This window comes from Mus caroli, unplaced genomic scaffold (assembly GCF_978045245.1).
Source record: "Mus caroli unplaced genomic scaffold, Mus_caroli_1 scaffold_7, whole genome shotgun sequence".
NCBI lineage: Eukaryota > Metazoa > Chordata > Mammalia > Rodentia > Muridae > Mus > Mus caroli.
Genome location: NW_028227262.1, coordinates 127,487,713 through 127,503,334, shown reverse-complemented (window position 1 = coordinate 127,503,334; position 15,622 = coordinate 127,487,713). Strand labels below are relative to the sequence as shown.

At 39.7% G+C, this 15,622-nt stretch overlaps 1 protein-coding gene across 2 annotated transcripts in view; it reads left to right on the top strand.

Annotated features, from left to right (window-relative positions):
* The window catches only part of Cped1 (cadherin like and PC-esterase domain containing 1), a 262,923-nt gene that overhangs the window by 148,600 nt on the left and 98,701 nt on the right, over positions 1-15,622 (top strand). For both annotated transcript variants that reach the window (XM_021164697.3, XM_029478163.2), the window contains exons 13-15: positions 945-995; positions 6,751-6,937; positions 8,245-8,413. In XM_021164697.3, coding sequence (XP_021020356.1) covers positions 945-995; positions 6,751-6,937; positions 8,245-8,413 — 407 coding nt within the window. The remainder of the gene's footprint in view (positions 1-944; positions 996-6,750; positions 6,938-8,244; positions 8,414-15,622) is intronic.

Below are 15,622 nucleotides of genomic sequence, written 5' to 3'. Positions count from 1 at the left end.
TCCTTGGTCCAGTCCAATACTGTGGTTCTCCGTGGTGTTGCACTGAACCTTCTAACTAGAACTGTGGTTTAAGTTCCATCAGTGAGTTTGAGAAGCACAGATTCAACAGAAGAAATCGGCAGGCCTAGCTATGGATAAACGATAAAGGAGCATGGCCGCTCTCTTCTGTCACCACCTTTTTTCTTTTTAAATTAACATTTTAAAGCACCGGGTATATTTCATGCATTTATTTCTCCATAAATATTTACTAGAACTTCTTTTTAGGTGGATGTTTTGTTATCCAGATACTTGAAGAAAAAAAAAACACTATTAGAATGTCTTCACTTTGACAATTTAGGATATTATAGCATAGGACCACAGAACTAGAAGGAAATGTAATAGCTTACCTTTAGGGTAAAGATGTTTCTCCAATACTCTCTTACTTGAAGTAATTCCTTGTCTGCCCTTTGAATGTGATAGCTGAATGGATGTCCTGTCAGCTTTACTTAGAAATGCTTGTGGGTGAGGGATAGAGCGATGGTCAGTAAAGTGCCTGCTTTTTGGACATGAGTACCTGTGTTGCATCTCTAGAATGCAAGTAAAACTCTGGGTATGTTGGTACGAGTCGGTAACCCCAGAGCTTGGGAGTGGGGGGGCGGATAGAGACAGGCAGAGTTTTGGGCTTTGCTGGGTAGTCAGACTAGCTCATGCGTGAACTCCAGATTCAGAGAGGGGGGAGGGGCAGAGAGAGGGAGCTCAGAGACAGAGAGACAGAGCAACAGAGACAGAGAGAGACACAGAGATATAGACACAGAGAGAGACAGAGACATACAGCAACAGAATCAGAGAGAGACAGAACAGAAAGAGACAGACAATAATAAGAGATAATTATTTAGCGAAACATGTAATTTTTATATTAAATTCAAAGTTTTACTTTTAAATATAAATTTCCTTTTTTATTTTAGATGCAGCTCCACGAGTTTTGTATGAAAATAAAGATATACATTGCCGTGATGGTGAGTTGAGATTAAAGTGTTGCCATAGGATAGCCCAAAGTTTAGACACAGCCCAACCTTGAAAAACTATAAACATGTTATCTATCCTACTCAGATGTCTTTAGGATGCTAGTTTGTTGAAAGTCAATTCTGAGAAGTTTTGTTTCTGGTTAACTTAATATCTATCACTTTCTCATGAACAAAGCATTTCACTTTTATTTAATCTGCTTTTTAGTTTAAAATATTATGTGTATATATGTTGTCTTGTGATAGTAACTTCTAGACTCATTTTTAGGGGTCCAAGGAATCTTAAGGCTCTACATTCGGGGTGGAGTGTGGTTTATGCATCATCTTCAGAAGTTTCACTATTCTGAAGTAAGATTTTTCTTCCTATGCAATTGCTGTAATGGAAAGTATTTGAGTAGAATTCTCTTCATACCACCTGAGAATTTCAAACTCAATTTTCAATTTATTTTCATATGATACCATGAATTTTAACTATACACAATAAAACTATATATACAATTTATGTTTATGCAAAACTTAAATTAAAAATTTTTTTGTTCATCTGGTTTGATCTACTTGCAGTAGTTTTGTAAATATATCGTTTTTAGTGAGTTCAGTTGACTTTCAGGATCATGTGACTACTAAATGGCCTTCAGATTCATTCTAAGCTCCTAAATATTCTTTTAAAAATGTGTTCTTATTTATTTTACATATATGGGTATCTCCTGGAGTGCATGATGCTTGAGGAGGCCAGAAGAGGGTCTTGGGTAACCTCTTTTCTTCATAACTCAGGGAATCAAAATTACAAGTGGTTGTGAGCTACCATGTAGGCTCTAGGAAATGAACCTGGTCCTCTAGAAGAGCAGCCAGTATGGTGCTTTTAACCACAGAGACAATTCCCCAGAGTCCTGAAGTTTCTTAATAGCTTATATTAATAAAGAATTCATTCTCTGTTGTAGGTTTATTTTTTATAATATATACCTCTTAAAATAAATCCACACTTACCAATCCTTATACTGTTTTGCTAAACTGTGCATTTAGCAAACTTGTCTTCTGGACGATGGTGGAATATGCCTTTATGCCAGCACTCAGGCAGAGGCATGGTGATCTCTGAATTTAGGCTAGTCTAGTCTACAGAGCCTAGTCTTCCAGGACAGCCAGAACTACAAAGAGAAAGAAACAGTATCTCAAAACAAAGCAAGAGGAAGATGAAAAGAAAGAAAGAAAGAAAGAAAGAAAGAAAGAAAGAAAGAAAGAAAGAAAGAAAGAAAGAAAGGAAGGAAGGAAGGAAGAAAGAAAGGAAAGAAGGAAGGAAGGAAGGAAGGAAGGAAGGAAGGAAGGAAGAAAGAAGGAAAGAATGGAAGGAAGGAAGAGAGAGAGAGAGAAAGAAAGAAAGAAAGAAAGAAAGAAAGAAAGAAAGAAAGAAAGGAAGGAAGGAAGGAAGGAAGAAAGAAAGGAAAGAAGGAAGGAAGGAAGGAAGAAAGAAAGAAAGAAAGAAAGAAAGAAAGAAAGAAAGAAAGAAAGGAAGGAAGGAAGGAAGAAGGAAAGAATGGAAGGAAGGAAGAGAGAGAGAGAGAGAAAGAAAGAAAGAAAGAAAGAAAGAAAGGAAGGAAGGAAGGAAGCAAGGAAGGAAGAAAGAAGGAAAGAATGGAAGGAAGGAAGAGAGATAGAGAGAGAAAGAAAGAAAGAAAGAAAGAAAGAAAGAAAGAAAGAAAGAAAAAAGAAAGAAAGAAAGAAAAAGAAAACTTGGAATGTATAAACTTAGGCTTAATTTCTTTATAAATAAAAGTTATAATTTAATACTATCTAACTTGTTTGTCTTCTAAATACTGGTGTTTATTCAACCTTTTAAAATAATCACATCAAATATCATGCTAGATTGTGTAGTATTAGTGTTTAATGAAATCAAAAAGTGCCTTCAGTTAAAGACTGAAAGCTTTTCAAATATTGCCGAATTTAACAGGGAAAAAGAGCAGGTGTCCCCACACCGGACCCCAGCTACTGATCTCTCACACTTACAAGACCTGGTTATTTCTCCAGGGTCACTGCTGTTCAGAGAATGAATTAAAAACAAAAAGAACAACTCAGCTCAATGAGAAAAGTAGGAGAACTGGCAGTAGTAGTATTTTCGAGGGTGTATCCAGGGGTCGTAGGCTGAGGGCTAAATGCAGTTTGGAAAAGCTTGCTGCATCTCTTTCGGCTTCCATATCCTGCCCTGGGTGATCTCATGGCTTTCAGTTCCCAGGCAACCTGCCGCAGATCCGGGGCACATTGTCAGAAAATGTCTTCAACTTCGTTCAAGTTGTTTGTTCCCTGATTAAAAATTCATCCTATCTGGATCTTTATAATTAATCTCCCTGCTTTTATGGTCTGATATAAGATTTAAAAATACACTGGGGGACGCTTATGCCCAGGTGGGGTTATCTTTAAGAGTCTAAGCTTTTCCAGTGTCTAAGCTTTTCCTCTGATGAGTTACGGTGATCCATCAAGAGAGCAATAAAATCCTATGGTTAAAAGAAGCCCGTTAAAAACAGCCAAACCTTCAAACAGCTTTCCCACGTATGCTTGCCAAATAGGTTAGGCAGCCTGCTCCCACCATCCCTCCTGCTGGGTTCTACATGCATCTGAGGTAGGCTGGCCCTAGACAAGTTCAAACCGGACTGGGAGAGATGCCAAGGACGAACCAGGTGTTTATAGGCAGCAACCTTCGTTCAGTTGCGGTGATGTCAGAGATAAATCAACTTTCAAGTTAGGGTCCAGGATGCAGCGCCCAACCCAGAGGTGGAAAGTTTGGTGGTCGTAGTGGGGGTCTTGTTAAAGTCTTGCTTAAGGAAGTTTATTTCATCTCGTGCAGGTATGTTCAATTTACAAGAAATATAAGCACTCATTGAAAACAGTGGCTACTCTGTGAAATATATATATATATATATATATATATATATATATATATATATAAATGTAAAAAGTAAAAAACAAAAGGGAAATTAATTCACAGTGGATTGTTATAAAAACATATTCTTAGTCAATAGAGATGGTGCATGCCTTAATCCTAGAACTGGGAAGGCAAAGGCCAGAAGATCACAAGTTCAAGGCCAGAGTGGGATGTATGGGAAGACTTTGTGTCAAATGAAATAAATGAAATATATAAAAATAAAAAGGAAGCCTAATAAGTTAAAATACATCATCTATGATTCATGCAGATAGAACAATTTACTGCTTTGCTATTCATTCAAGAGGTTCTGAGCACAAAAGTATATTATACTCCCTTCGTGCCTGGGCAGCTCAGCCCTCCCTAACTGGCTGATCACAGCTCCTGTTTGTTTAGTATTATGCTGGGGTCAGAGCGTTCTTTTGGATCAAATCCCACGACTATTCACCCCCTGTTTTCACTCTGCTTTTCTCTGTTCCTTGAACAGAGAATATGCTGTGGGTGGGATGGGTGAGACTTTGATTTTAAAAATCAATACCCTACTAAGAAGCAGTTAAATTTTAATTAAAAGCAATGATTATTTTCATATCAAATATAATCCTCTGTACTTAGATTCTTGTGAATCAAATTGAGACAGATTATTAATATTAAATATGAAGTATATATATATATATATATATCAGCCAAATAAAAATCTATGGTCAACTTGTTCTCTTTAAATGTCAAGTAAAATTAAGCAGTTTGCTCAAATCATCGAGAGATTCAACAAAATTGAGTTGTTGGGTTTTTTTTTAAAAATAAGACTTCTCAGCCGGGCGTGGTGGCACGCGCCTTTAATCCCAGCACTCGGGAGGCAGAGGCAGGTGGATTTCTGAGTTCGAGGCCAGCCTGGTCTACAGAGTGAGTTCCAGGATCAGCCAGGACTACACAGAGAAACCCTGTCTCGAAAAACCAAAAAAAAAAAAAAAAAAAAAAAAAAAAAGACTTCTCTGCAAACTGAAATTACACTATATTTATGATACCATTGTACTCTTAACTCATACTTGATGAATGTTTTTCTCCACAGGCAGAAAAACCCATAGAATGGGAGACATAAATGCATATATTAACTTGTGCTTAGAGCACACAGGTAGCTATTTGGAGATATAGGTCTTAGAACTAGAGTACAGCAGTTAGTGATTGATGGACTCTGTTACCCCATACTGAGTGAAGCTTCCTTGTATCGCTCAAAGTCCAGGACGTCATGATAGTAGGATCGAAGGACAGCAGAGCAATGAGGAGCCTGTGGAATGTCTGTCCCTGGCTTTAGTTTGTCTCTGGAGAGGATGAGAAGCCACTAGAATTTGGAAACAAACCATCAGATTTTATTTTAGAGAAACCATTGTGATAGCTATATAAAATGAGAGAAACAGACATGGCCAGAACATTGTCTTTTTGCTAACGTCAGTTCTGTCCCTTCTGGCACTGAAGTCAGCTGTACCTTTTCTTGCTATACTAGTCAACATCACTGGATTCCAAGTGGTGCTAAGATGCCTTCATCTTGCTGATTTCAGGAGTGTTTCTTTCTTTCTTTCTTTTTTAAATTATTCATTCCATTTGTTTACATCTCAAATGATATACCACTTCCAGGTTACCCCTCCACAAACCCCTCATCCCACCACCTCTCTCTCCTTCCTTCCCTTTGCCTCTATGAGGGTTCTTCCCCACCCACCCACCCTCTCCCACCCCACCCCTCCAGGATGCTCCTAGGCTGGGGCATCAAATCTCCACAGGACCAAGGACCTCCCCTCTCATTGATGTCAGGCAAGGCCATCCTCTGCTGCCTGTGTATCTGGAGCCATGGATCCCTCCCTGTACACTCCTTGGTTGGTAGTCTAGTTGCTGGGTGCACTGGGTGGTCCAGCCAGCTGATATTGTTCTTTCTATGGGGTTACAATCTCCCTCAACTCCTCTAGTCCTTCCACCAGCTTCAACTTGCTTGAGTTTTGTTGGCTGTTGTAAAGAATAGATAACACTTGTAGATATTGAAAACGTTTTTTGATAAACTCTTGGGCACTTGTCCATTCCAAATATTGTTAGATGTAACTTAACAGGGGCTGCTCTGTGTGTATGCAGTGCTAAAGCTGTTTTTCTTTTCTTGTACCAAGATGGTGTTTGCTATAAAAATGAGGTGCCAAAGAAAAGTTTCTATCCAATGGCATGAAGTCATTCTAGATTTGAGAACAGGTTTGAACAGATATGGCCATTCCTTTTTTTTTTTTTTTTTTTTTTAAACTTTCTGACATTTTTCCCCTGTTGAAGTGGCTTGGGGAGGAATTTCAGGATGCTTTGTGGATATTTTGACCTCTCTGTGTGGTATGATACCAAAGTTCACATTTTTTGTTTTACCCTACTACTCCTCTATCAACTAATGGCAGCTTAATGACATTTTCCATTAAGAACGTTTCTGATTATGTGCTATCTCCCTTCTGTTGCTTGGAGTTATTGTCTCCATTTACATAATTAACTGAAATGTCATATATTTTACAAGAATGTTATCATTGCACAGGAGAGACCTTTTCCCCTACCTTCTGTGCTTTTTATCCTTTCAAGGACTAGGAAAAAAAATACTATTTGTACTGAACCAAATAAAGTGCACAGCTGGTCTACGGAAGCTCTCCATAGCTGACACATTGGAAATCAGGCTGATGCCACAAATCAGTTGTGCCTGGATCCTGAATGGATAGCCATTGCTCACTGAAGCTGTACACAAGAGCAGAGGAAACACCTCAATCATATGCAGTTTTGGACTGTATATGCAGTTCATGGTTGCCTTTGTCTTTCTTTCTGTCTTTGTAACAGAGGAAGACATGCTCTGCCGTATCAAGAAGATCATCACCCACCCCCATTTAGAACTCAGTCCCGAGTTTAATCCGAAGATCAAAGATTATTACTGTGAAGTGCCATTCGATGTGCTAACTGTGAGAATCGGAGCAGAGACCTCAAAGTGTCAGTGCAAGGTGCACCTGCAGGAGCAGGCAGGGCCAAGGTATGGGCCGCGCAGGGCATGTGCTCAGGGACAACTTGGTTTGTCACCAGGAAGCAGATGCCTGATCCTACCCTTAAGAGTGGTTCAGGAAAGCTGAACCACAGCCCTTCTGGACAGCACGGTGGTATGAAATCCTTTTTTAGGCTTCATGTGCTTAGAGAACAAATTTGTTCTCTACCAACCTACAAATCCCCCCTCCCACCCCCTTTCACCCTAAGTCAACTTCTCCAGTCTGATCAGCCAGAGGTGAAAATTTGTGGGCATAGTCATGCTAACTTTCCTAATCTTGCAGGATTTATTTGTTTATTTATTGTTATCTTCTATAGATATTTTTTTAAAAGGTACCAACTCTTGTGTTTGGAAAACTGAATAGAGCCTTATTTACGTACAGTGTCTCCAGAGAGGAAGGCACAGTTGCATGTTGAAGGGGGAAACGTGCTTGTTATTGATGACAGTCCATTCAGTGTAAAGAAAGGATTCGGGCTCAGGGTCTACCTATAGATAGCAGAATGCTTGCCTAGTGTGCACAACAGCTTCGGCTCGATACTCACTTAGAAATCAGCATGGAATATATGAGAAGAGCTATTAAAAGAAGGGAAGAAATGAGTAGGGAAGAAAAGAAGGAAGAAAAACAAAATAAGATACAGAAAAGAAACGAGGATTTATGTCACTCCAGTCTTGGTCCTACTGCGGCTCTACCATGTAACTTTAGGCAATTTGATAAGTTCTTTCTTCCTCCCTCCCTCCCTCCCTCCCTCCCTCCCTCCCTCCCTCCCTCCCTCCCTCCCTCCCTCCCTCCCTCCTTTCCTTCCTTCCTTCCTTCCTTTACAACTTGCCTTCTTCACGATGTTCCTAATTGCCGGATGTTACTATATCCTGCCTGGAAAAGGGTGCCCTTACCTATTTATTATCTCCGTCTCTCCACCTGCCCTAAACTTCAGTGGAGAATCCTACCTAATCCCTGCCAGACATCCTTGGCCACCCACCTGTATCGGTAGCCCCAGATCCCAGCTCTCACCACCATCCCACTCCTCCCCAACCCTGCATATGGTTGTTTCATTCTTTTTCCTCCAAAGCATGTCAGAAAAAAATTCTCTCCTTCCCTGCATCTGCCTTTTCCTCCTGGGACCCGGAAGTCCTGATAACAGTTCTTTGTAATAGCCTCTATGTTTATAATAAGGTTATTATCATTATATTATTATTATTATTATTATTTGATGTCTGAATATGTTTGGGCTGAATAATTGTCTCCATGCATATAAATTCTCATCTCTCTTTCTCCCTCCCCTCCTACTGCCCGCCTTCAGTTTTGCCACCTATCCTCTGGGATTAGGAATGAACAGAATCTCTGTGTTTGTGGTGGACGAGTCTCAAGCAGGGGGTGACGCCCTAACCACATATAAACTCACCATCTATAGAGAAGATCGCCCGAGTCTGCCCTTCTTCGAGGACTTCACAGCGTGCGGCTTTGTACAAGTGAGTGCATTTTGCGTTTCATTTGTGTAGAATTGGGACTGATTAGTTAATCCATGTGGAAAATGTGAAACTGTCACTTGCAGCCTTGTGCGTCTCTCAGCTGTGATCTCTGCAGCAAAGTCTGCGCCCCACGCGGGTATCTGCAGCCCCCGGCTTTCTTAGTGTGGTGGCCACACTCTGTGCTCACTGGGCTTAGGGAGTTATCATGGTGGCCATGTAAAATTGTCTGGTAGCAGCAGCTAAGGATTTGATTTTACACTGCCCATTTACGTTTTCTTGTTTTGCTTGGATTTGTCCCTGGATCTCCTTTTGAAGTTTTAAACTGGATCCAGTAGAATTTATTGCAGAGAGAGAGAGAGAGAGAGAGAGAGAGAGAGAGAGAGAGAGAGAGACTTATGGAACTTTTTTAATAGCAAGGATACTAAATAAATGAAATTTGCTTGGCATAGATGTATATCTCATTCATGCCTCAGACCTTAATCACTTCGCAAGACTGTGTCTTCTCCTTTGAGAAACACATTCCATTTTCTTGTCTTATTGGCTTGGGAGGAGGGTGACTATTACCCTCTGCCTTTGCCTTTTGTCAGCTTTCTCTTCCTTTTCCTTAAAGGTCTACATACACACATAACCCTCAACATTTTCTCAGAGCATGCTCGTACCCTCAGTAGAGATGATGCCAAGGAAACAGAAGTGAGAACTTTAATCACATATCTCCTAGTCCATTCAGAAAGTATAATCACAAATATATGATATCCAAAGGATGGATGTGCTTGCTACCAGCAGCTTTGTAATAGAAAAGATTAAACAGGGATACTACCTACTGCATCTTGGTGGGTGCTAAGGACCCCCATGATTTTTGATAATCTATGGACAAACACCATACTCCCTCTCTTCCCCATCACAGTCACATGCATCTACTACCAAGAGCTTACCACTCCATATGGTTATTTGTTCCTTACACTTATATTTTCTAAGGAAATCCCAAACTTAAGAATTCTTAAAAATCAGAGGGAAACACAGTGATGCTTTAGAAATCTGCATCTATTTTAGTTTAGAAAGACACTGTCCTTCTCTGAGAGTCTCTCTCCTTAATACCTGTGGATTACATGTAGGTTAAAACCTTTATATTATTATTTTTAATTCATTTCTTTAATTTAAATTTTATTTCATACAATATATTTTGATCATGTTTTCTCTGTCCAATATTTTCTTTATTCATTCCATTAAAAAAGAAGCCAGATGTATGCTGGCACACTGCATCTCATTAATATGACATTGAAGAGCAGATAAAAGTAACTTACAGGAATAGAGACCAGAACACTGGTTTTCTGGAAGATGTCAATGCCACTAAACGAGAAGGGACCCTTTGCGGAAATGTCCTATATCTGGGTGATGACCACTTATATGAACATGTGGTGTATGAACATATGAAAACTATGCGCTTAAAATGTATATAATATACTGTATGCTACCTATGTAATATAGAAAGTATATATGAAATGGTTGGACAAATTTGCACATACATTTTACTTCAGGAAAATAAGAAAAACATTAGAAGGAAAAGTTTGTATTGTTATCTTCCAAGACACAGTTCATTTCTCAAATACAATACTGATCAGAAACAAGCTAATTATCATGCAGTAATAACCTCAGAGAATAGATTTTTCTTACTACTATAACGTGAAAAAAATATTTGAAAATTCTTGTGGGATGAATCTCACAGACAATTGCAGGAAAGTATTTCAGTGATTTATGGGTCCTTTCCAGAAGTTCCTCGTTCTGAAAATTTGTGTGGTCCTTCAATCAGTACTATATTTTATAACATGGAAAGTGTTTAATAGTATTATTTTAGCCTTTCATTTATAACGATTCTCATATATGTGAGCAAGAAAAGTGTGGCGTGAATAATGTAGCTTCCTTCCAATGTTTAGCTAGGCACGAGCTGCCATGTGAAGGACCAGTCTGCTTCTCACGGGCTCCACCTCAGATTCCACCCTGAAGCCCCTCGATGCTGGTTAGTTTTCTCACTGCTGTTACAAAACATGTGACAAAAGCGAGTTGGAGAAGAAAGAGATCACTTTGGCTCATGGTTGCTGGGTCCGCTGGCACAGCCAGGAAGGAATGGAGGCAGGAGCATGGGGTGGGGGGGATGGGGGGGGGAGGGGGTTGTTTATATTTCCTTTAGAGTCAGGAATCAGGCCTAAGTGCTCAAGCCAGCTTCTGCTTTTATTCTGCGCTGGCGCTGGACCCTAGCTGTGGACGGTACCGCCCACATTTAAACCGGGCCCTCTCTTCTCAGTTCAGCCATGTTGGAATAAGCTCTCATATACAATGCTTGGGGAATACTTTGCACATAAATCCAAAGAATCTAAGCAAAATTGACTGTGAAGGTTACTGCTTAGTCGCATCAAGGGCTTTAGTTTCAGTGTTGATAACCAGCACAGGTTTGACTGCAAAGCAAGCAGGAGGGGTCGAGTTTGTAACCACCAATCCGTAGTCACTTGAGAATTTCAGAATCAAACTCAGCAAAGTCCGCATATGTCGCAAAACTTAAAATGTTTTGATCTTCCAAAATTTTCCCTCTCTTTTGCTATTTTATTGTTAAGATGAAAGTCCATGGCACACTCTTTGGAAATTATCAGATAGGCTGTTTAATTTGAGCTCCCAGAACATACATGCAAGCTCATTCGGAAAGAAGTTCAACATTAGTCACATTCTCCTTTCTGGTAAAAGGAGAAATTCCAACTTCTCCCTGCATTTCAAATTAGATTTTGGTTTCATGGACTCTATGTTCAGCTTTAAATGAGCATCTTAGAGTCCATTTGTGTTGCTATAACATTTTGCCTTCAGCTGGGTAGTTTATAAAGCATAGAAGTTTATTTCTCACAATTCTGGAGGCTGAGAATCTCAAGATCAGGTCTTTGGACCTTTAATGCCAAGGCTTCCTGGATAATCCCCTGATGGTAGAGGCCAAAAGGACCTACGCTATGTGCTGTGTTCCACCTGTCAAGGGGTCAAAGAGCAAGATACCTCAGCTAGTTTCCTCCAAAGGCACTAATCCATTCACAGGGCCAGCCCTTTTATAAGAACTTAGGAACTGCCTTCATGATCTAATCATATCCTAAAAGGTCCCACCTCATAATCCCACTTGAGTGAAGTTGTTCTAACACAACTGAATTTGGGGGGGGGGAGTACTTCATTCCACAGCAAACACAGAAAACAACCCACTTTCAAACAAACAAAGCAGAATCATTCAACTTGGATGCTATCGAGGCATCTCATTTCTCTTCTTCCTGTTCCTCTTCCTTCTGGGAATCAACTATTCCCATTACTGTTTCACCAGAAAAGTAACAGGGAAGAGAAAGCAGATTTATAAAGCAAAGCACTCAATTAAAATCCAGTTGCTATAGTATTTTGGTAAATAATAAGATCTTTAAGTTATAAGCCATTTTTTCCTTTATATGTCTAAGCATTATTAACAACGTACTTGATCTTAATAAACTATTTGAAAGTATGTAGTATCTTTATTTCAATTATGGTTATGACAATTTAAAATTGTATATAGTTGCCCTAAAGGGGTTTTAGTCATTGTAGGTAAGAAGAAATTTATATATATATATTTAATTGTTATAAATAATTAGATTGGAAATACTCAATCTCAACGCCAGTGCCACTGTCTTTTGGTCCAGGAAAATAAAAGGAAAGTTATCTAAACATTATCGTAGACCCTTTTGAAAGTGGTGACTATGTGTGCCCACAGACATTTCCAATGTCTTCCATGGTGCAGAATCAGCACCAGTGAAAAGCCACCTATGTAAAGCAAGAACCATTCCTCCTTGTGTAACATGGTATTAACTGAGAGTGAATGGCTTACAGGTATTCCTTAAATGTTCTGTGCTGGATTCGTTCTCTTTGATCATCCTTACATTTGGATTAATTCTAGCTCTGCTCACTATCCAGCCATCTTTTCTATTGTAATTACTACAATCACACGTGTGCATTCAATTACAGAAAGCATGTTCTTAATGAAACCTAAAACCATCATGTGACTGGCACACTCAGAACATCAGTGCATTGAGATTTATCCATCCATATATAAGGCTTCGCTGCTAAGAAGAAAGGTTTAGAAAGTAATAAATAAACTGTTACTGTGGCTGAAAAATGTCATGTTTAGGAAATAGTAAAATATATTTATGTTCTAAGGAAATTGAAATACATGTGGAGAATATTTCTTTTACTACCTGTTTTCAAACCTAATTCTTGACGTGGATAACAATAACTACACAGAAATTGATTTGTGTACTTGATCTGCAGTCTAGTGTACATTGTGCCCCCAAAGCACTGTGCCTGGAAAGAGCCATAAATAAGATCTACAAGAAGCCCATCCAGCAGAAGCCTAGAGGACTGAGTTCCATGAATGTATTTCTAGAACCATTTTTATCTTAAAATGTATTATTATACACAAAGGGAAAATCCTGAGGAAAGAGAAAATATTACTTGAAAAGATGTTCAGCATTTATCTATACATTTTATTAACTGGCCTATGGCACTTTATAAAAGGAAAACTTAACCATTTAGATGCCATGTCACTAAGTTCTACGCAAATGACTCCAGTTCAGTGTTCAGATACGCTTTGTAATTCATTTATTCTTTCACCCTCCCAACACCACCAAGAAATAGTCAAGTGGCTCAAAGATATGTTTGTCTAATGTCATAGCAAAAAATGATAATAGAATAGGGATGTGTTCATTGAAATTATGAATGAAGCACCAGTTTCGGCACTCAGTTCAGTGAGTGATCACATCCACTCGTCTCGCCTGCTTCAGCTTACCAATTTTCCCACAGTGGCATCTATTGCACTGTGATTGTGCCATGCTCTCAGCTAGTAATGAGTTCAAAGCGACTGCTCTGCCCTGTGTTCTGCTCATACACTGTGTGCAGGACGGGAGTCGGCAAGCCAAAGAGGCAGGAGTAGAAGTCCAGACACAGAACTTTCCTTATGTGCCAAGTCTTCCCTTAAGCACTTCACCATCCTCTAGTATTTACTTCTAATCCTGGACGTGAGTAAATTTCAAAATAAATCATCTCCCCTTTGTAGAAAGAAAAATGTACTGAGAAGTCAAGACTTTAGAAGTGGTTAGAAACCTCGTCCAGGCTTTCTATGTAATCTGTGGCAAAAGTAGGGTTTTGCTACAAATTCTCCTCAACTTACAGTGGGGTTCCATCCTGTTAAGTCTTCCAAGCATTGAAACTACCTTGTCTAAAATTCGATTAGAGGCCAGGGGTATGGCTCAGCAGAAGAGCATTTGCTGCCAAGCCTGATGTCTTGAGTTTGATCCCCAGGACCACATGGCAGAAGGAGAGAACCAACTGACTTTTGCAGGTTGTCCTCTGATGTCCACATGAATATTGTGGCATGTTCCTCTGCCCTTCCCAACACCAAAGTCAGTAAGTATGACAATTTTTAAAAATTAACTTAGCACACTAATTGCCAGGCATCACAATTTACCATAGTCTATTTCAGTAGGCTCAGACATTCAAATATTGTCATGAGTCCCCAAAATATTTCATGCCTCATGCTTTGTGCCTGATAAAGAATGAATCCTTTTTTCCCATTTCATTATGGGGGATTTGTGGTGACTAAACCCATTTCATTATTAATGACCCAGGATGTATTAAGGACACTTCACTAAAGTGCTTAATCTTGTTGGGTTTGCACACTTGAAGATGTAGACTGAATGAGCTTTTATGGACTTTCTTCAAAGTTCCACATGGTACCAAGGGAAGGCAGGGTAGTGTTCTTTCTATTAGCAATGTGTCACCTGGCATTTTGAGTGTAGAGGACATCTTGGTAGCCAGGAGGCATTGTCACCTAAGTCATCCATCCTTCTTTGTGTTGAGTTCAATTTCTTTAAAAGCCCGTGACAATGGGCAGGGTCCCCTTTAATTTACAATCTGTTTAGCACTTAAAATAAATTACCACTCTGCGTTGGTAAAAGAGTGGTGTTACACATTCATCCAATGCATAACTTATGGTCAGACAAATTAGTGTTTAAATAAAGTCTTTTGCTTGCCACATCTGTTTTGTGTGTCTTTCTGAGCCACATCTGCTTCCATGATTAGAAATAAACTCTTGCCTCTGTTAGCACAGTAAAACCAATGCCACATGATGGAAGAAAACTGGGTCTTTCTTACTTCTAGTGGCTTGAGTGAGAGGCTCTTCTTGGGGACACACATCACATACATCTCTCACCCCTGACGGGGATCCCACAACAGATTGAAGTAATGATGGGGACAAAGTCCAACACAGTGAACTAACAACTTTCTATTGGGGTTTCTAGAGGAAGTATGAGGGATTACTTACAGGAGCAGGGATGACACAGAAGCCCATCCTGACAAGGGTGACATCTCGGAAAGCTGCAGCCTGGGAGCTCTCTGCGAAACTTGCAGGTAGCTACACAAGTCCTCACAAATCTCCTATGAACACCTCAGAGTCTCCTACGTTGGCAGTTGCTTATTTATAAGCTGAGGACGGGTCTTCAAGAAGGTCCTGACTTTCTGCTTTCTGAGAAGACATTTTGTTTTTTTCCTGAGTCTCATAAGTCTTCCCTTCCCTCCTAGAGGGAAGGTGTCAATCAAAAGGCTCTTCTGTACATGACAGTCGCATCTAAAATGAACCGTTCTATTGTCTTTCCTCATGTTGCTTGAAAGGTCTGCTTTGATAGTCTTGAGAACATATGCTCTGATTTCTAAGCTGGACAGGGAAATAGAAAAGAGGAGGGGTGCTCTTTTTGTTGTTGTTTAGATCTTTAAAAAAACACTGAAGAAACTGGATTTCAAATACGACACTTGAAACTTTGAGGGATACCATAGCTAAAAGAGTATTATATGAAGGGGGTCTCTTTAATAGTTTCAGATCTCAGCATCCACTTTGTGCCAGTTTTAATATCTCCGAAGGGTTCCAGAGCTTTTCTCTAATATTTTCCACATCCTTCCTTGTTTCTCAAGTCCAAAGGAACTCTGCCAAACGTTTTCACCAGGAAAGAGACCAAACCAACAGTAGAACATGACTTACTGGAAAAAGACATGGTAAGCCACATGGGTTGGCTTTCTGTAGGACAAGGGAAAGCAAAGGATGCCTCTAGTCCTTGGCACTGTCAGAAACTCACAAGGCAGACCCTTGAGTCCCTAAGGAAAGTTTTGAACCTC